Raw genomic sequence first — 22,772 nt, forward strand, 5'->3', positions numbered from 1 at the left:
ATTTTTAAAACTTTTTTCATTATTAGTATAAACATGTTTTCAAAATATAAAATATACACAAATTTCCAAAAAAATAGCAAACATTTTGTAGGTAAATAAAAATGTAATATTTTTTTTCTGTTTAAAATATAATGTGTTATCAGAAAAATTTCTGCTTGCACTGAGTGAGTTACCACTCTCACTCACACACTACAGATTTTGTGGGCCCCAGCCCAGTGATAATCAAGCTCTTTGTTTTGATTGGCCTTTGATCTCATACAATCGAAATCATCTCAAAAACTGCCAACCAATATACAACAGGACTACAGGGTGAATACTGCAGTGAGAAGAAGGTACTAACACATAGGGATGAGTGAGAATGCCTCCGACATTCTCGCAAAAATTTCACCGAACTCCTGCTGGGTCTGCGAAATTTCGGCGGACCAATTTTGCGAATTCCATTGAAGTGCAGGTTCCCAGGCTCCCTGAGTTGATAAGTTCAGCCTGGGGATCGTGGGAAGCTGCAATCATTATTAAGTACAGCCCAGTAACCATGGAACTGTGGTCACAGCTGATTGGTGGTTAATCAGCTGTGACTGCAGGCGAACTCCAGATGAACTCTCAATGGAGTTTCTCCATTGAGAGTTCATCTGAGTTCAGTTCCCACGGTCACCGGGCTGTACTTATCATTGATAAGTACAGCCTGGGGGCGTGGGAACCTGCGGTCACAGCTGATTGGAGGCATGCGAGTGCTTCCAATCAGCTGTGACTCAAGATTAACTCTCAATAGAGTTTCTCTGAGTTCAGTTCCCACGGTTTTCCAATCAGCTGTGACTGCAAGTGAACTCCAGAGGAACTCTCAATGGAGTTTCTCCATTAGGAGTTCATCTGTGTTCAGTTACCACGGTCACTGGGCTGATAAGTACACACAAGTGCTTCCAATCAGCTGTGACTGCAGGCAAACTCTCTATGGAGTTTATCCATTGAGAGTTCATCGGAGTTCAGCTCCCACGGTCACCGGGCTGTACTTATCATTGAGTGCCTCCAATCAGCTGTGACTGCAGGTGAACTCTCATGGGAGTTTCTACATTGAGAGCTCATCTGAGTTTGGCAAGAACACAACCTTGTGGCAAATCACAAGGCCGTTCTCTCTTACATGTTCTGTAAGCGAGAAAGGCCCAATTCACCACGAGATCGAAATTAAAAGTTTTGCTCGCTCATCCCTACTGACACATATTTAAAATCGTTCTCTAATAAGCAGTTTTGCTTTTCTTGCTTAAAACTGTAAATAATAATTTCAGAACCCTTTAAACTGTATACATCTGCTTACAAATGCTTGCTTATGTTGTGGGAATGAGTTCCTATTCAACAGTGTTCAGCAGTCGACCACCCTTAGGTGCTGCAGGAAGTCTCTGAAAAACTGCACTGCCTTCAGAGTAAAAATATTTTAACAACTCCCATTCATTTCAGTGATAGCCAGGGCTTTGGGGCAATAATGTATTGTTTAACATCACTAAACCACAGCAGTACCACTCAAAACAAACTCCCATCATTTAAAATCATTTTGCGTAGCTTTTGTTATGACTTATATCATTACACATGCTAAATCCACCCTGTCCATGAAACAAAATAATGCAAATTACACCTTGCCTCTAAAAATATTCAGATTTTAACCAAATAATTTGTCATAGAATAAGTCACCCAAAATCTGCATTTTTCTGTAATCCCTTAAGGGAAACATCTAGTAATATTGTCCCTGGAGCACCGATTCGGCACTCTTCATTTTTTAATTAGCCTCCAAAATTGTAGAGTCTCTTCTTCGTGAGTAAAAAGTGATTGTAATGTGCAGCTGCCTTAATTAAGTTGTCATATCATATTTGTGAAGATGCCTTCTTAGTGCTTCATACTGTCTGATTTTTGATGAGTGCCAATTGTGCTTAAATGAAGAATAAAATATCCTATATCTTTAAACCAAACATCTTATTTAAGACACACATTCCCAGCTTTTAAACTGCTATGATAGTTGGTTATTATGACTGTTTTATTATTTATTGTGACATCTTGCACATATTAGATAAACTACCTTTTTCTTTGATTCTATTTAGCGTGAAATGCTGTAGTAAATTTTGTCAGATTGGATGAATTATGTTAATAGAATGAATTACAAATATCAAATAGTGATATTAGTTGATACTACGTTTTTAACAAACCTGAGGTTATTTGGATATCTATGGTTATCGTTGCAGACTATTGTGGTGGTAGATATGTATTATGGGACTTGGCAAACACTCTCTCTAGGAATTTGTCAATTGAGTCCATGGAAAAGTCAATTGCTAAGTCATGGTATACTTTTAACAGAAGGGACATAATCTGTCTCCTCCTGCAACAGTGCCTTGCCTGATGCAAAAATTTTAAATGTGGAACTTAAGTTCCCCTTTATTACACAATAGAGACACACAAAGTTAGTTGATTAACCTGCCAGATAATCTTTAGATTTCTCCAGCTAGTTCAGACAAGCTATATTTTTCCTTCTCCAGTTAGGCAAATTAGTTTGCTCACTTCATAGACCATGGCCTATGAATAGGTAATGGCGCCGTAGCAGCTAAAGCCCAGTCTTCATGTTCTTTGCCATCATATAAGGCCTGACTGGCCCCTAGCACCATCCTTCCTTTTGCCAGTCTTTACATGGGATTACATAGGGCTGCTATTTAGAAAGTTTTGGGTTCCTCTACTAGTTTAACATACAATACCTTTTATTGTTTTCCTAATTAAAAGACAACTGGATTAAATGGTGCTTTACATCTGCTTCAGCTTTAAGATTTTCAGTTTTGGAGACGCGAGTGCCTCCAATCAGCTGTCACTGTAGGCGAACTTCAGATAAACTCTCAATGGAGTTTTTCCATTAAGAGTTCATCTGAGTTCAGTTCCCACGGTCACCTGGCTGTACTTATCATTAATAAGTACAGCCCGGGGAGCATGGGAACCTGCAGTCACAGCTGATTGGAGGCATGCAAGTGCTTCCAATCAGCTGTGAATCCAGATTAACTCTCAATGGAGTTTCTCTGACTTCAGTTCCCATGGTCACAGGGCTGATAAGTACAGCTCGGGGAGCGTGGGAACCGTGGTCACAGCTGATTGGAGGCACGCAAGTTCTTCCAATTAGCTGTGACTGCAGGCAAACTCCAGATGAACTCAAACAATTCAAACATAAAAAATAGGAGTTTGCTGATATTTTCTCTGGCTTCTGAGGAAGTTTTGGCCAAATAAATTCTCTCTAAGGATCCTTAATTGAAGAACAGCAAATCTAAGTTTTAGGCAACTGAGATTCAATCAACTGAACACATACAAATCCAGATGGTGAAGGGGCTTTATAAATATAGGGGATCGTCTAGCAGGCCTTTTGGAAATCATTCCTTGCATTCATATGTACGTCCCTTTGTGAGGATATACTTTCTTTTTATGTTTAGTACTAAAGTCAAGCATGTTACTACATGTTCCTCTTTCACACCACAAGCAGACCTATTTATAGTCTGCTAGATTGTGTGATTTGCACTGCATAAAACAAGTCATTATGAATTCTAGTTATGCAGTCCTATTATCTTCCTGCCCAGACTTGCCATGAGGCTTAACATTTAGTCTGTCACACATGTATAATGTGTAAACTAATTGCAAGTATAAAATATGCAGAGACACTAGAAATTGTACTGATTTGCAGTACAGCTTCTGTTTTATCATTGTGCATCCAGTGTATAGATGAGCTGTACATTGTGACAAAGGCATTATCACAGCCTAACCCTAATAAAAACTGGTTACTAGTGTTAAGCACAATGTGTTTCGAGCAGTGTTCAGCAATGTTCCTAGATCAGTAGTGGTCCCGCATGGGCTGTTATTAATGAAGATGTTTTATAACATGATATGATGTCAATGCTCAGGCATGTGTAAGCATACAGCTTAGCAGCACAGATAACTTCAACCATGTAAACAGGTGTAATAATATAAGCCAAACTGAAAGAGCATTTACAGATGGGAGAAACAATAATGCATAATTAACCTAGATTTGTAATAAATAGAGGAATAACTTTTGTATATCAAAATACAAAAAGTAGCTCCTGTTGCAATACTCAGCTTTGTTTTGAAGTTTTTGTTTTGCCTGCCATACTTGTTTTCCTCTACTAGATGTCATTGGCTTTCCTGGGTTAGGTTGAATGACTCCTGTGAGTGCAGATTGTCTTGGACTCATCACCTAAAGAGCTGTCACCTGGAAGCCCTGCATAAGCTTAAAGATGCAGAAACATGATGTTAATGCCACTCTCTGCAACATTTAACTTGTACATCATGCCATCATGTCAGCACCAATTTCTGCATCACTGAGTAATGCCAACCACTACTAATACTGTATTATTTTTACATACACCTTATACAAGAGGCTGCTTACAACATCTGAACTGACATACTGGTAGAATCTCTTTATGATTTTAATCTGTTAGATCATTAAAATATTTCAAAAACAATGACATGAGATCGCCTAGCAAATCAATCCATTCAGCTTATATCTATTCAGGTAAACCCTCAGACTGCACAGTTGTTTTTGTATTTTTTAGTTTAATTTTTATGTATAACCATGACAGGTAGGTCACAAATAATTGTGGTAAATTATATATATATATATATATATATATATATTATTGTGAAAGAATACTATTTACAATAATACCCATGCTTATGTTAACAGTAAACTTTATTTTAGATCAGTAAGAGTGGGTAAGGGTTTTTGTTTGTCTGTTGATCTAACAGGCTGTTTGACAGGCATAGGAGTATATCAAATTGTGGGTATGTTAAGTTGGAGACTTGGAATGCCCAATGATTACAAGAAATGCATATCCTTTAATGACTTGTTACTTTGATCAGTCTGTTTGCAGTGACCATGACAAATAGGAAACATCCAGAGTTTATATTTTTTCTTTGTTTTGAATATTAGGGTAGTTTACTGTATGTTTACTGCATATATGTAGTTATTTTAGTGTACATCTGGTTGTAGTGACTTTCAATATTGTAACATAATATAACACGCATACAACCCAAAAGAGTACAGAATATATATAAAACTGTTTGCAAATTAAAAAAAAAATTAGAGAATTTATCATTTAGGTTTCCATTATCAGTTTATTTCATAATTACCAGTTGTATTATGACCAGGTATGTTATATCATGAACACCAAGGTACAGGAGTAGAGATACACAGTCCTTTAAAAAACCTTAACTAGGTAATCAGAATTTAATAATTTTCATATTTTGAGAAGACAGTATAATATGTCTAATCCAACAGCCTTATCTAATGTTAGCTCCAATATCTAAAGCTAGTAAAGTACTTTCTTGTATTAAAAGAGGAATAGACTGCAGAGATGGAGACATAATCCTGCCCCTGTACAAAGCATTGGTCCGACCACATCTGGAATATGCAGTCCAGTTTTGAGCACCAATTCACAAAAAAGGACATTGTGGAATAGAGAGAGTGCAGAGAAGGACAACTAAACTAATAAAAGGAATGGAGGAGCTCAGCTTTGAGGAGAGATTAGCTGAACTGAATCTATTGAGAAGAGACGTTTAAGGAGGGATATGATCACCCTGTATAAATATATAAACGTATTATTCACTTTGAGACCGTTACAAAGGACAACAGGGCACTCTTTGTGCCTGGAGGAAAAGAAGTTTAAGCTCCGGATAAGGAAGGGATTCTTCACTGTAAGGTCTGTGAAAATGTGAAAAATTTTGAGTTTCCCAAATAAGCAAGCAAGCTGCCATCTGATATCAATATTCGTCTTTTATAAAACCATCCTACAGAAGTTTGTTGCAATGTATTTGCATTTGTATAAATCTGCCATTAATAGGTGCTGAGGGAATAGTAAATAACTGAAGCATAAAACAGTCACAAGAGACACAAACCCGCCCACCTCCTGACCCCGCTGGTGCACCAGGGGACCAGGGAATGGGCACTTCTGCAGTAAGCCATACAGTCACACATTTTTTTTATTTACTCATTATTTGCTATTTTGTCTTTCATTATTTGCTTATACAGTATTCAGGTTGGTATAGGAGAATTTGGGGGATGGTAAAACATTTGGTCAGTGCTAGGAAGCAGAATGAGCGTGTTCTATGGCAATATGTGGATTGTTCATAATCAAATTCATGAATATTCCTATAATCCTAATAGAATCAATTTCATACACATGTGTAGGTGAATATAGAATTATAGCACGTATTCCAGGGTTCCATGCAGTCAGATCCATTAATTTGTTGTGACCACACAGAAAATGAGTGATGGGTTGCCTAATGTAGTAAACAGGTTTACAATACCAGTCAGTAGTTTTGCTAATTGAAAAGCAATAGACTATGCAATTTTTACAACCTAGATCTGGCCAAATATCAGTTATAATCAGCACACAGAAAAATCATTGGTGAATATTTAAATTATAAGGTATAATGCAAAAAAAGAATGTTTTCCAAATAAATACACAAATTTCAAAATCAATCCTGCAGTCCTACACTTATTAAATGTGTTATTTTTCTAGTACTTGTACATCCTCCAAATCAGATTAGTGTGAGTGTTTAAGCAATCTTTGTGCTGGAGGAGTACATCTTGTAATGCAAATTACCTTCATGCTAGTGTTTTGTTTTTATTTAATGGAAATGATAAAGGTAATGTATTCAAGACTGCATTTTATCTTTCCTAGTAAACTAGAATACTCATAAGAAAGATGTTGCCAAAGCAGAGCACTACTGCTGCATTACTGATAGTTGCATGGAAACCAGCAGTGGCTTTCATGAAATGGCCATGGAGGTTCAAATGGGTTAACACCTTCTTTGCCTAAATGCTATAGTAAAAAATGTAAAGACCTAGCTTTTATGACTAAATGCAGCATCAGTATGCCTTGCTTAAAAAAAATCATTTAAAACATACATTTTTTTTTTTAATGCATAATTATTTTAATGTTGTAATTCTATCTGCCAATTGCAGTATTAAACAAAATGATACCACTATCATTCAGCTAAGGTTGTAACCTTTAACCAGCAAGTGATCACCATAATTGGTTATCATAGTAAACATTTAATTAGGAGCCATGTTGATTGACTGATTGATTGAAAGGCCAATCATTTGTAAATCACGGCCCCATACAAATCAGTCAGATACAGGTCAAGCCAGGTAAATTAGTTTTCATTTCATCATAGGAAGAAACACTGCAATAACTGGACTAAAATACTATTACAGGAAAGGCTATAACCCTTCTATTCACAGTTACCATAGAAACTTGTTTGTTTAAGTTGTTAGTGTCCTAGCTACTCCCAGTTCTATTATAAAAAAAAAAAACATTTTTTATCCTTTTCTTACAGTGCAGTCTACTTTTACAGAAATATATATATACAATAGGTCAGATTTTAAACAGTGAGTGTAGCATGTTGTTCATAGTTGATATCCCTATGAAATCAATGTATACTTTCTTTAGGTTGTAACAAATGTTTGCATATTTGTTTTCTACAAACCTGAAACAGTTATTATTATTTTTCGAAATTTTGGGATTTAAAAAGGCTCCAAACTTGTTAATAAGTGTTTTGCAGCCAGACTAACTCCAGCCTTTGAGGCTCCCTTCGCATTTTAAGGCTTAATATAAGAGATGTGCCTGCCATATGCTATACGCCAAAGCACATCAGAGCACAGCCACTTGTATAGCTGTCAGTTTTTTGGACATTGACCACAATCATTGCATTAAATGGAGAAGTGTACAAACAAAAGTTGAAGTCCCATTGTCAGGACACAAGGCACCCACAAGTGATGTCCTCGATGCCCAGTGCTAGCGGCACTCATGTTTCTCCCATTTGATCTGGTAAATTTACTAAGCCTTTACTTATATACATTTTTAGTTATATTCTGGCATACTTTTTTTCAGGGCAATAATTTTAGTATCCCATTGAAGCAGCACTGCAAGTCTCTTTAGGACAGAAGACTGGTAGAACACTAGGTACTAGTAAAGGAAAAACAAAACTGGGGAAAAAGGAAAATATTGCAGATACCACATATAAAGAGTAATACCGTATGTAGTGTTGGTCGATTATCTCACTATTTGATTCGACAGCTATCGACAGCTGTTCAGGTGATCGAATGCCAAATTTGAAGACCATTAAAGTCAATGGTGGGAGAATTCGCGTTAATTTTAGGAACTGTGAATAACTGCAACTACAATTTTTACAACCTAGATCTGCCAAATATCACTTATAATCAGCAGACAGAAAAATCATTGGTGAATATTTAAATTATAAGGGATAATGCAAAAAAAGACTGGTAGAACACTAGATAATATTAAAGGAAAAACAAAACAAGAACACCTCATGTGTTCTTGTGTACAGCATTTTTCATCACTCTAAATCATTTTGTTGTCAGTTAACAATTTTTTATTGTATTGACCTTTTTATTGTAATGCTTTTTCTTTATTGTCCAATCACAGACTGATTGTATGTTGTATGTTGGTAACCACAATATATTGCTTAATGTTTAATGAACTAAGCTAATGTTTATATTCCATGTCTTTCCTGAATGTTTATAAAAAAAATTAAAATATTCTCTTTCCTAGGTGTTCTCTTTGTCTTGGCACAAGTTGATAAAGTATTTGCAGTTAAAGAACAGTTTCCAACATCATCAACTTACCATATGCTAAAGGAAATGACTACAAATGCAGAAATGGTGACACCAGGTGTTACATTTAATCGGAAGGCTACAAGATCTGGCAATAGGCAGTCTGTGAAATCTTCAGACTCGGTGCCTCGCAACAAAGCTAGTAAAAACAATGCCAGGCTTACAGCCACGCCACTTTTTAATGATCAGGGTGTTACACATTCAGGAAATGTGCAGAAACCATTTGTAAATAGTACAGATGGGTTTTTGGGGACTACAGCACCTTACCTCAAACCTGAGCTTTTTTCAAGCATTCCTTTGAGGACTACAACTACGAACGACCATACTAGCACTATTCTTGATTTTCTTAAAGACTCTTTTCTCCATGCTGGCACTGTGCAAAGCCTTTCTACTGAGAGTTCACTTACCCTTGCCAGTGAAATGTCAAAGAACTCTGAATCAGTGTCTGTGCCTTTTAAACCCCCTCATTTAAAACTATGGGATGTATTAAATCGCAATGGTTCCTTGTTCTCCATTAGACGAGGGAAGAATGGAACTTTCCCAGTCATTACAGGAATGACTACATCACCCACATCTCTGCAGACTTCTATGGATACTACAAGCACCATATCTGTGATAGAAAGCAACAAAAATACTGTCATCAAAACTCATACAGTATCAGAACAAACCACCACATTAGACTTGACTGTGCCAACTGATGTCACCACAAAGAATTCTCTTACTATGTCTACAACTGGATCCACAGCTACTGGGAATTTCCTCAACAGGCTGGTACCTGCTGGGACTTGGAAACCCGGTGCTCCTGGAAATATTTCACATGTAACTGAGGAGGGCAGTCAACCTGCACACAGAGAAACTATTTGCCTAAGCAAAATGGATATTGCCTGGATATTCTTGGCTATTAGTGTACCAATCTCATCATGTTGTAAGTACATTTATTTATTCCTTTTCAATTTATCATATATGGGTTATGTTACCAGGAATTTTAATCACAATATTATTTAGTTTCGGACTTCACGCCTTCACAAACCCACAATCCCAATTCGCTAAAAGTACTGTTGCATTTGAATATAGATAAGATATGCAAGTCAAAATTTTTTCATAGGGAAAATGGGCGAAGGAGTAAGAAATGGGGGGTGTAGAACAATCTCATCCCGTGTAGCATGATAGAGGGTAGTTTCTCTATGTTAGTTCGATGGCTGTATTTGGGATATAGAAATCTATTTGATACCATAAGGTGTCCAAACTATCACAGAGGCACTGGCCATTTGAGTTGAATTCCTGTTCTCCTTTAAATGCAAAATGTAAAGGAGCTTTAGCTGGTCACATTTATCTACCCCATGAACAAATAATATACAAAAATTCAGTACATTAGACATATAAATGCAAATAATTGAACCTTATAATAAAACTTTGATGGAGCTGTGCCATTTTAAAGTGGGATGGTGAATACTGCTATACATGCCATTCTTAAAATGCAGTCCACAGTCTGTACTTTATGGGTCTCATTTATTAAAGCTCTCCAAGGCTGGAGAGGATACACTTTTATCATAGAAGCTGTGTGATCCAGTAAACCTGGAATGGATTTCTTCAAAGGTATTTGCTGTTTGCTACCAAATGATTTGAATCCTGGACTATATCTATTCCAAGTTTGCTGGATCACCCAGATTCACTAATAAAAGTGTATCCTGTCCAGCACTTGGAGAGCTTTATTAAATCAGGCTCTATGTGTCAAGCTGCAACCAACACTCCAAAATTTGTAGGGGATTACATGACCTGCCAAACACATGTGACCAGGGTCAGACTGGTCCCAGCACTTTTTTCATTAATTGGACTAGATTTCAGAGTCCTACAACAAGCAAAACATAATGTACATGACTATAAATGTGCCACTATTGTTTACTCTAAAAGATACTTCCCTGGATACGAAGTATAAAAGTTTGCTCTTATTAAAGAGACCTTCTGACCAGCAATGCTGTGCAAGAACACATCCTGCGACAGAGTAGAGTCATGCAACTTTTACTAAGGTGCTGCAATTTTTGGGCTGTAAAGAGTACAACCTGCAGCATTTAGGTATTCTAAAACACTCATAAACATTTCTAAAATGTTAAAAAAAAATGCTTGTAAATGCCACATTAAACTAAATGGGGTGTATATGAGCCTTTGTGGACATTTTTGAGCATTTTAGTTTTGGGCATTTCCCTTCCTCTTTGCCACATGGCCTGGTTTATACAAATGCTGTATGAGTGTTTTTAAGCTTTTTAAAATGATTCCTGTGTAAATGATCGTCGTGTCATAATTGCTTATAAATGTCCCACCAAATAAATTGTAATTTGAGTCTTCGTGGGCATTTATGAGCATTTGTGGGCGTTTTGGCCTTTTTTGATGCCACATAATCTTTTAATTGCCTATATAAATGCTTGAAATTGTATACAATCTCTGTATGGGTGTATGTAACTATTTGATAACTTGCACCTAGGCCTTAGGGAACTGCATATCTGCAGATAGCCCAGGCTCATAAATGTATAATATTGGGAAGCCTTGCAGGTCAGTAACATCCACTAAAACACCAATTTTTTTTTAAATTGTCTCCCATTAGACCGTTCATCACCCCCCAGAACCAATAGAATTCCACTGGACTGTTACAGAGACAGTTAGTGACAGAACAGAAGTTAATAATTCTAATCCAATGATTTCAGATTTGTATACCATACATGCTGATGGCTTCTAGTTTAGTGACTACACTGACAGCTCCCAAGTTTAGTTTATAATTGGAAACCGATCTGGTTAATTTCTCTATCATAAAACAAAAACTAATTGGTTCAACTGTCATTGTACATCGCAGATAAATAAATGCTATGACTCATAAAGTGAAAAACAAATAAAAATTAAAAAGTAATTTTGTTACTGTACATATAAAACACAAATAAAGCTTACAATAAAAAACATAACACAGGAATTTATTGAAACAGTGTATCAAATCAAAGCTTTACAACTCTTTTTAAAATTATTTAGGTAGGCGTGTAATTCTGAACTTTTTCGGCATCTAGGTGTCATTGATCTCTGTTCACAAAATGGTTAATGGTGCAGGACTCCTTTATTTTCCTCAAGGACTCCATTGTCCATCTTCTTGCCATGGCCAAACCAAAGGAGTGCAAGGCTGCCGGGTGTTATTTAAATCCATTAGAATAAGACATTTTTCTTTGTAGTGGAAATGACAGTAAGAGACTCTAGAGGATAGTCATCACTGCTGGAGTTCATTTTGATATTTGAAGCCTGTGGGTGTTTCAGCCCACCAGTGTCCACCCAAAAGTATTATATGAGTTTTGTGTGGGCTGATACTTTATGCACAAATTCTATTGTTTTCATAATATTGGAATTATGTTATTAAATAGCACACTAAGATGTAGAAAGTATTCATATATTATTCCATTTAAAGACTGCAAAGAATCTTTACTGCCACCTACCGGTCATTATATGTATTGCTACATAAACTGAAAATGTACATTGATTCACCAAATATTATTGCTGTCTTGTGAGCATACAACTATATATATTTAAATAATGAATTCATGTTTAAAAAATAGGAATTACTTACTTGTGCCAGGTCTTTTTCGTTGAAGCATGTATCCTCTATGAAACATTGTATTGCACGTAATTCTCTAATATTTTTAAACTTCTCTGCTTCTATAATATAAATAGAGGTTGGCATTTCAGATTACTGTCAAAAAGCCATCCTTGGTCTATAATGTTCCTAGTAACACAAAGGGAATATTTATAATATTTGGCTGGGCAATCTACTGGTAGATGCACAAGAGCAGAAGACAACTAAAGTTATTATACAGCATTAATTATGTTCAATAGAACATTGAATAAATAAACCTTTAACATGAAGAACATCTTTTTATGTGAACTTGTGCTTCGCTAATGCAAGACAAACCAAATGTTAATTTTGGTTCTAGATGCTCCCACTACATATATACCTTTTTGTGCAGAGCCAGAAGAACCTCCTATGTAAGCTAGAATCTGTTAGAAAGTACAGAGCTGACCCAAGTCTGTAGGCTTCCAACATTCATGTTCCTGGAAACTAGACACTCAGCCAGCTATAGTTGTATAATAATAAAAAAAAGAAAAAGGTAATGTGCTCCCCATACTTGGAAGTGCAAAGTCTTTGGCTCGCCCAGGGGTTAAAATGAGGCAGTGGAAAAGTAAATGTAAGTAATTTTTACATTGTGTACAGAGTTGAGTTCAGGGTATATCACTAGTAACATTACTATTTTTACTTAGGAGTCAAGCTCCATGTAAGTTCCTTGTTAGATGGTGTCAGAAATTATAATCACAGCATCTTTAGCTAAGAATATTCTGGTGTTGCAACTGGCTGTTCAGGCCTGAGCCATGCATCATAAGCAGACGTCAAGGTTGTCACGTTTTCTTATTCCCAGAAGTTCCAACAAGGAGGTAGAGACATACATTATCTATAACTTTAGCATAGTCTACCTAAAGGGAAAAACTGACAGTACTTTTAGGGCCTGTTCAGCCAAGCAGTAAAGTTAGTGCTTTAAAGTTCATGGATGCTACTGGAAACTGCTAGGCACACGAAAGTGGTCACAGGCATTAACTGCTAGGCTTTTGCAAACCTCTTTATTTAGGATGTACCATTAAGTAGATATAATCTTTCATTCCACTGCATCCTTGGCTCTAGTTGTCCTATGGAAACACTCAAGCATATTTGTCAGTTAGAATGTAGAACCAGCTTTCATTTAGAACAATAGAGGCTGGGGTTAATTTTAAGGTGGACAGAAACTGAGGACATAGCAGGTCAGGGTAATTATATATGTTATTTATTTTACCTTTAAAAACTTTCTCCTCATCTATTTCAGTTAAGGAACAAGAAATAGTCTTTATATCTAAACTGGTTCCTGTATAAATCAATCATGATCTTTCTATGCAAGTCATGCCAAAATTGATGTAACCCGGCATTCTTTGTTTCCCTAAAGGCTTTATATATCTATTATTATATATATAGATAGATAGATAGATAGATATATCTATCTATCTAACATGAAGTGCAGCACTAGCTAGATATGCCTAATCTATGTATGTAACTCACTTCTTTCCAATAACCAATCTTTTACCATGATTAGCTATTGGTATATAATTCATGGCTAATCATTTTAGGTATTACATGCAAATCTATTTGCATATTGCAGAATCAAAAAATACTATGACTTATTTACATCATTGTCATAACAATGTATTTTACCTTTGTGTTTTTCTCCAGTGCTTACTTGAGCTTGAGCCTATTAATAATGCCTACCATTGTCACTATTGCCTAACTGTTACTACTGCCAGCAAGGGTCACACTAAAATTGTGTGGATTAGCCACAACATAGACATTTTGGAGCAGTTTAAAGTAATGGGTCTAGGTAAAATGCAAGTTCTGGAAGGGATGTAATTAAGAAACCTGTCCATTTCTTCTGCAGCATGTGAATAACACATTGTGGACATGTAGACACTTAATGACATTGGATTATTTCTTCTGTATTCTGAATACTTATGCCACTTCTCAAATAAATTCTTTTCAATCCTATGTTGAGTGTGGCTTACTCCCTGTTGTAAAATATTATTTATTCCTTAGTGTATATTACATTTTATTCCACTCTACAGAGCACCATAACTTCTCTGTCTTTTAAAAGATCAGTTATTCCTCTGTGTAAAATGTAATTTACTTTTCCTAGCAGAGCTTCGTTATTACAAAATGTGCAATCTCATATTCTGCTTTATGGAATAGCGTATTCCCTAATGAATTTTACTAGTTAATACTTGTATTTATTACTCTGGTAGTAAATATTTCTCTATAACATATGTCCCTTGGCATTACATACTTTAAGTTGCTTACTGCAAAAATGTAAATGGGCTGTACATTTTGCAGAGCCAAATTTTGTCCTTGCTAAATATAGGGAACAACTTTCAAATAATTACCTTACACAATATAAAAAGTACAGATACCTCAATGATACTAATACTTACATATCTAGTCAAACATATCACAAAAAGTTGTTTGGCCTAACACATAGGGTACCACTATCACAATTTTGGGATCCATCACCATGGGTTCTTGCAGTCACAGTGGGGAATGCATTGGTTGGTGCTGAGCTGATCATGTTGCTGTTGCTTTCTGCATTTCTGACAACAACCCGCTGCTGGAGATGATTGAAAGGGGACCCAGTGAATTGCATAGGTGGCTTAAAGATACGCATTCATATTTATCACAGAGGCAAATAAGGGTAACTGGGGAGGGGAAGCATGGAACCCAGAATGTGGTTCCTATATGGTCACTAAAGCATATTGTCTATCCCCTATCTCAGGGACTGTGAATGTGCATGCATTCCATTGCATATGGTAGCACAAACATGTACTGCAGGTGTAAAGGGGCATTTACAGTTCTCTTCACATACACAATAAACTGCAGGTGCATCGGCCACATAGTAAAATTGAATGTCTTCTTAAAATGCTTTTTCATTCTACAAAATTCATGTGTCCATCTGAAGTGCAAAATAGACCCTAAATGTTGGGGAATGGCAACAACAATTTTTGTAATTCCTAGCAATTGCTGAAGTGATAGGAAATTGCAATTGCATAAATTGATAAGAAAAGACTATGTTACAGACTGACAGAATACACATTTCTCATCATGCCTATCTATGCTTGTATGTATTAGTATGGATAGCAGGTGACAGGTCCATGGTTATTTGTTTATGGCAGTAGAAGGGTCACAAAACCTTAAACTGCACAATCTCTAATAAGTTTTCCCTATTTTGCCCCTTCCATGGAAAACTTTGGCTAACTAGAGAACTTCAGAATTTAGAAGTGCAGAGAATTTTGACAGTAGAACATACTAGCAGTGGTTTAAGTAAAACATATTATCAATAGCTTTTACTGAAATAGTCACATGATGCAAGGGATGAACCTTGTAGGTGAATCATTATGGTTTGCCTGAATGTTAAAACTGAATCCTATTTTTAAACACTAACATTACGGTAAAAGGGCACGGTAACCTTTGCATTATATATATTATTTTTTTTTCTGTGTTTTTTCTGTTGTCTTTTTAATGCATCCACACAACATTCACCTAATTGTACAAACATTATCAGGTTAATACTGATTGCTGAGAACTCGTCAGCATGAAAACATTAAAATTCATGACAGTACTGACATACTAAATTGATGGGGGAAAAGCTGTAGCTATAGTAACATGATTAAATGTGAAATAATGGCAAAAGTAAAGAATAGAAACCTATGAGTCAGATGCACAACAGCACATTCATTTCATTAGTTGTGCTGATGTCAGAAAACAGAAAACGTGCAGGGCATGCAGGCTGGGGAAACGTCAGCAAAACCCCAGAGAATAAGATTGGCCTAGAGTTGGCAGTCCTGATTAGCACTTGTGAATAGGTATGCTTCAATAGCACTAATGATAAATACAGTTCACTGCATACCAAGCAGCATCTGGGAACATGTGGCCTTTTATCATCATTCTTTGTGCTAACTATCATTTAGTTAGAAATCTGACCTTTCCTATGCACAATGTATTTGAATGTAAATGGATTAATAAATAATAAATAAATAAACATTTTGACATATATGTATGAGAATAAAAAGTATACCCACAAAGGTTTTACATATCAGGACATAAAAAAGAATCATCTAATCCTTGGTGGGTTCTAACATTATTAAGATCTAACCTCAGATATTTTGTTGTAGATTTGCTGATGTGCTTAAAATCGTTGTCCTGTTGCATGACCTATTTTTGCCCAAGCTTTCGTCACACAGACAGCCTCATATTTGACTCTATAATGTTTTGGTATACAGGGATCATGGTTGACTAAATGACTGCAAGGAGCCCAAGTCCGGTGACTGCAAAACAATCTCAGATATTCGTTTCCTCATCGCCATGCTTGACAGTTGGTATGAGGTGTTTGTGCTGTGTTTGGTTTTTGCCAAACATGGGGCTGTGCATTATGGTCAAACATCTCTGTTCAAGGAAATTGTTCCAAAATGTTTGTGGTTTATTTAGAATCAACATAGCCAACCAAAGCTGTGCTGCCATTTTCTTTTGAAAGAAAAGAGGATTTCTCCTGGCAACACTTCCAAGCAAGACATAACTGTTCAATGTTTTTCAATTGTACTGCCATGAACTTTAATATTTAACATAATAACCAAGGCCGTCGTGTCTGAGATAGCTCTTGGGTCTTTCACCTTGTTCTAAGAATTATACGGTTTTACAGTCTGACCTTGGTGTGAATGTGCTGGAAAGATTGGCAACTCTCCTCAACTCTTAACCTGTGAATATTTTTTCTCAAGGTTGAATGGTGGACTTATATTGCTTAGAAATTGCTTTATAACTCTTCCCAAATTCAGGGTAGCACCATTTGCTTATCCAAGATCATTGATTATGTAATTCCACCTTGGTATTATATTTATAGAGCTTAGGGTTATTCGGCCCAGAAAGGGGGCAGATCTGTATTTTGAAGTAATAAGTCCACAAGGTGAAGTGCCTAAGAGGTGAATATTGCTATTAGAAATTATTGTGCAGCTGACCAATATATTTTTAATTTTAGTGAACCTTTTTTTTTTTTCCTCCCATAAATATTGGTAAATGCACTTTACTGCTATTAAGTAAATTCCTGTGTCGGTTTTAATGCTTTCCAGGTCAGGTCATGCTTACTAGACAAGGGTGATGATGTTAATTTATTGTCTACTGAGGTTAAAGATGGAACAGTAACACTTGAAGATGAACCAAGATTAAAAATTGCCTAATTGAGAACTATGTGTATCATCTCTGTCTAAAATATCTGTACATCACAAGACTAGCTGTACAGAATTACAAATCATTTAGGGAGTATAACCGATACTGTATATGGATTTTGCTGTATGCCTGTGCTTTTACTTTACATTTAATCAGTAACATTTAATAGTAAGGGGTTTATATTTTTGCCACTTTTATAATTTACAAAAAGGTAATTAGTGTTCTCATTGATCTCCATGCCGTGTTGCAGTAGAGTAGCTGATTGGCGTATTCAAAATCGGGATGTGTAGGGCTTTTATTTATTTTGTGGACTTGATCGCTATTTTCAAAAGGTGTTGATCACAGTAAAAATGGCGATCGAGGTGGTTGAAACAAATAGCACTAATTTCCATGGCAGCCTATTGCATTCAGTGCTAACAATGTTGGGAATATTATCTGGGCAAAGGTAAAGTGGTGATCTAGCTGATCATCACCTAGTAAATTTGATCATAGTGGTCAAAATCATTCATGAATAGTGATATCTGATATCATATTAGCTGATGACCCCTTAATGAATAACACAATATCAATAGTGCCCTTACCTCTGTCTGCAGGGATATTGGCCCTTTACTATGGGCCTTATATACTTTTCTTAGTTTTTGTTTTTTCAGACACAATGGAAATCAGATTGACTGGGTTGGGGAGCATTTGTTCCCTGGCCTATTACAAATGATGCATATTGGGCTGGTGGCCCTGGGGAGTGATACTTCCAAATTCACTTGATAAACAGAGTAAGACTTACCTTGCAGCTGTCACTAATTGTATATCCTATCCCATATAGATCTTCCATCAAAAGACTTCTTATGAAGCTCTGAGATGTTTTGTGACTGAATGCAGTGAATGCTGAAAAAGTAGATAAGGATAACTTTGCCCATAACTTTGCCCATATCATTTTTCAGAGGGAGTTATCTTGTTCAGCCTCATAAAGTTGTTTCTTGTTAAAAAAATAAATCCTTTAAAAAAAAAAAAAAAAAAAAAAAAAAACATATATAAATATATATATATATATATATATATATATATATATATATATATTGAAACAGCTAGACGACTACCCCTTTAGCAATTAGGGAGAACCCATCAATGTAGCCTCTATTTTTTCCTTATCTTTGTACCTTTTTTTATGCTAGAGTTCATATTTGTATCTCTTCCTCATTATTCTTTAAAATGTTTTAAATGACTCAACCTGTCAACCATGTCTTTTTTACAGCTGTTTTATTAACTGTGTGCTGCATGAGACGGAAGAAGAAGGCCTCCAACCCTGAGAATAACTTAAGTTACTGGAATAATGCAATAACTATGGACTACTTCAACAAGCATGCTGTGGAGCTACCCCGAGAAATTCAGTCCCTGGAAACGTCAGAGGTGATATGATTGTGTACACATATACACACATTAAAAAAAACACACCGCATAGATGCAGGTCCTGGAAAACACATAGCTGGCAAAAATAAATCTTCATTATGTTCATTTTTACTATAATTCTTTTGGTTTTATTTCCCTCAATACTATACTCATGGTAATCGGATTTCATAATTTATCAGTAAAGATTGGTTGGCTTGATTTTCTGAACTTTAAGCCTTGTTATTAGCCTAAAATAAAGGCAAATGTTAGAATCAGGGGTCAGATGTTATGGCCAACACAAATATATCTTCCTTTAATAAAAATCAAAGCATAGTAGAGGGGAAAGTGACTTATTGGAGCCAATGGGACCAAATACATCACACAGAATTGAATAAAGGGATTATGTCAAAATGAAGAAAGGGTATGTACATGGTGTACCAATTATTGTCATTTAATGGGAGTCCAAACCATGTTATAGCAAGGGGTCCTGTGATTTTTTTTATTACTACACCTGTTTTTTTGAAAGCCTAACTCCATCCCAAAATATTTTAGCTTTGCATAGAATGGAGTTGAAATTTCTGCCTGGTTGGTTTTCTGTTCGTCTGCCTTGAGTACATTCTGAATCACTAACCCAGAATGAGTATGCAGGTCAGGTGTTTAGATAGCTGACCCACAACTTGTCACATAGATATTTGCATGCTTGTTTAGTCCACTTTAACCAAAATGTAACGGTTTTCATTTACTAATTTTCCATTTTACTAATTTATAGTGAATACAAAAGTTTCAACTACACAATGTGTGATTGTCTATTACTATCCTATAAAAAATAGTGTTTTATTTTTCATGTATTATTTTAATTTATAACTCACACAAAAGAATCGATAATTAAGGCAACACACATTTTTTATTACCTTTAAATAAATTGGTTACAACATCTTAACATTAATTATATACCATACCTGACAGCATGATTTGAATTACATTAGAACCTGTGTACATTTTCCCTGGCATATAATAAAGGATTTTTAGGGGAGAACTTGGTTTCTACAAAAGATACATTAGATGATGGCTGCTTAATCATATTCCTAGCCTGAAGGCAAGAGATAAAACATACCTTATCCATATACATAAAAGCTAAATCTAACTCACTCAGTCACTCAGTGCCATGACTGTTTATTGACTGAAGAAATGGATGGTGGCTTGTGGTATTCCATGGGTCACTGGGGATCACCCACACAGTAAAGCTAATTGCTTATGGGAATAATAAGTAATAGTGTGAAGTCAGCCTACACAGTGCATTAAAATATTTATATCCCTAACAGAGAACCGGAGATGGCTGATAGACCTTAACACAATGGCAGATTTAGTAGAAGAATGATGTTCCTTTTACTCTAAAGAAGCAGAGTCAGATATATCCATCAGCCTAAAATGTAGATAGACAATATTGTGATAAATAGACCAATAAATAGTCCATCCTCCTTACAAATCACAACACAAAACTGCAGATCTGTTTACCTAATTTTAATATTTACTCCTCACCATTGTCCATAAAGTAAAGCTTCTCTACCTAAAGTAGAGTAAAAAAACAAGTAACGAGTGAAAAATACAAAATGTTGGGTACAGGCAGCCTCTTAATTGTACAAGGGAGAGGCTATGTCTCTTCTTTTTTTGGGATTGAGTTGTCAGGTTGTAAAACCCATGCTGTTTTTGCTACTATTTATGATTCATTCACTTTCCAAGTGACAAAATTTCACCTGACAAAAAGGGATGGAAGATTTACAATATGACCACATACCAAAATAACAATACTTTCCCTAGTAGAGTAGGGAAATCTAGAAATTTTGTCAGATTTGTATTGCTTAGACTTAGAAGAAAGAATAACAGGAACATTACAGGAATATTACCCTTAAAATGTAATCTTCCCCTGATGAAGTATTAAAATCTGCAAAATGTGTTGGGAATCATGTTACTCCATGTTACTTTCATGAAGACATGAAAGTATTACTATCATAATAGGCTCTGCAGAGAGACCTTGTTGGGGACAAAAAGGGCACCATAACCTAATACCTTCTTATAGGTATCTATTAAAACACTGGTTTATATTAAATTGTTAATTACTGTGTATAACTCTTGTTATCCCCTACATGATGCAAAAGATTGTTGCTCAGCATCTTACTTACTTATTGGGCTGTATCAAAACTTTTCCTAAATTCAAGAATAGTACCTATGGACCATTACAGATATAAATATATGATTAAGCTTAAATAATGTATTTTTTACTATGTTACTATGTAAACTGGTGTATGTGATAAGCACTTCACTGGATTAGCATGTGCTTTATCACCAAAACTTTATTAAATATCCATTTAAAATGCCAACATCAGAGATGGAAGGATATAAAAAAATAGCAATAATGTTTTATACTAGAATATATATTGGAAGACTCTTTTTTTTGTATATATACATACTATGCGCCTTGCAGTCTCTATAATTACATATTTTTATAGTATACAATGAAACCATTGCAGTTGCGTGTGTACAGATAGGAAATACATGTTTTGCATTACATAAGAACAAGAACAGAATGTATAGCATACTACTAATAACTTGTCTTTAAAAGTAACAACACGACTGTAATGATACAGCATTCCTAATACCTTGTAAAGAAGATTCATTTTTTGTCAGCTGTTTCACCAGCGCTTGCAGATAGATACAATAACAATGTGCATTATTCAGAATTATGTATTTTGTCATGTTTGCATTTAAAAAATAATTAATGTTCATAATTTCTTTTTATAAATTTGTAAAGTGCAACTGGAGTGATTATGTTATGTTATGCTATGTAATGCTATGTTATGTTATGTAATGTCATTATTTTATGTATTTTTATGTTACGTTTGTGATGCCAACATATTTATTTTTCCACAGGATCATCTATCAGAGCCTCGCTCACCAGCTAATGGCGACTATCGAAGCAGTGGCATGGTCCTTGTCAACCCGTTTTGTCAGGAAACACTTTTCGCGGGACATGAACATACTTCTGAAATATGACGACCACTGACATGGGCAGTACTGTACTTTCCATCTAACTCCCGACATAAACAGCAGTGAATAAAAAGGACAATTTGACATAAAAGGTGGAAACTCTGTGTCTTAAGTTGCTGTAGAAACTGGATAACAAGCAGTTAAAACTTTAGTTGATTTTAGTTGACCGCCATCCCTCCAAAAGCACCCTAACAGCAGATCTAAGTATCTACATACACCTATATAATATGAATATGCTTTGTGTACCTCCCTCTTATCCTTCAATTACTATGTTTTCAGCTGGTTTTCCTAAGAATTGTCATCTTTTTACAATTGTGGTAAAACTTTACAGAACAATCTGTGGCTTTATAAATACAGTTATTTATATGTAAGAAATTGTGTGCCTTAGTTTTTTTATTTACCAGTACACTTACAGAATGGAATATTAACAAGGCAAACATTGAAATGAGTTGTAATTCTAGACCATTATGTAGGTAAAGTTCATATGCCAAACATCAACATGGTCTAGAACAGGGGTCAGCAAACTTTTATGGCACTAGGCCATTTCAGGGGTGGGCAGGAGCACAGTAGGTCGGACTGTGAGTCCAGCCCTAATGGCTCCGCCCATCACCAGGGAACACCCCCTGAAGTGAAATTCCTCTCCTCCATATGAATTGGGGAGGAAAGGGATTTCTCTTCAGGGAGCGTTCCCTATTTACTGCAGCGGCAGAAGTATCAACGCCAGCCGCGATAAATAGGGGAGCCACGGCAAGGAGGCGGCTTCGGTAGTTCCTAACGCCCCCTGGTTAATCCACCGGCAACCCGCGGCTCCATATTGCCGGCCAGATAGGTCAGGGGGCGTTAGGCCGGAATGAACCACCAGCTAGGCCG

At 36.0% G+C, this 22,772-nt stretch overlaps 1 protein-coding gene across 2 annotated transcripts in view; it reads left to right on the plus strand.

The window, feature by feature from the left end:
* Positions 1 to 22,277, plus strand: part of TMEM108 (transmembrane protein 108) — a 100,877-nt gene extending 78,600 nt beyond the window's left edge. For both annotated transcript variants that reach the window (XM_072412310.1, XM_072412309.1), the window contains 3 exons: positions 8,604 to 9,590; positions 18,724 to 18,878; positions 21,786 to 22,277. In XM_072412310.1, coding sequence (XP_072268411.1) covers positions 8,604 to 9,590; positions 18,724 to 18,878; positions 21,786 to 21,908 — 1,265 coding nt within the window. In that variant the 3' untranslated portion in view covers positions 21,909 to 22,277. The remainder of the gene's footprint in view (positions 1 to 8,603; positions 9,591 to 18,723; positions 18,879 to 21,785) is intronic.
* Positions 22,278 to 22,772: the final 495 nt, after the last annotated feature.

Source organism: Pyxicephalus adspersus, chromosome 5, assembly GCF_032062135.1.
Source record: "Pyxicephalus adspersus chromosome 5, UCB_Pads_2.0, whole genome shotgun sequence".
Taxonomy (NCBI): Eukaryota; Metazoa; Chordata; class Amphibia; order Anura; family Pyxicephalidae; genus Pyxicephalus; species Pyxicephalus adspersus.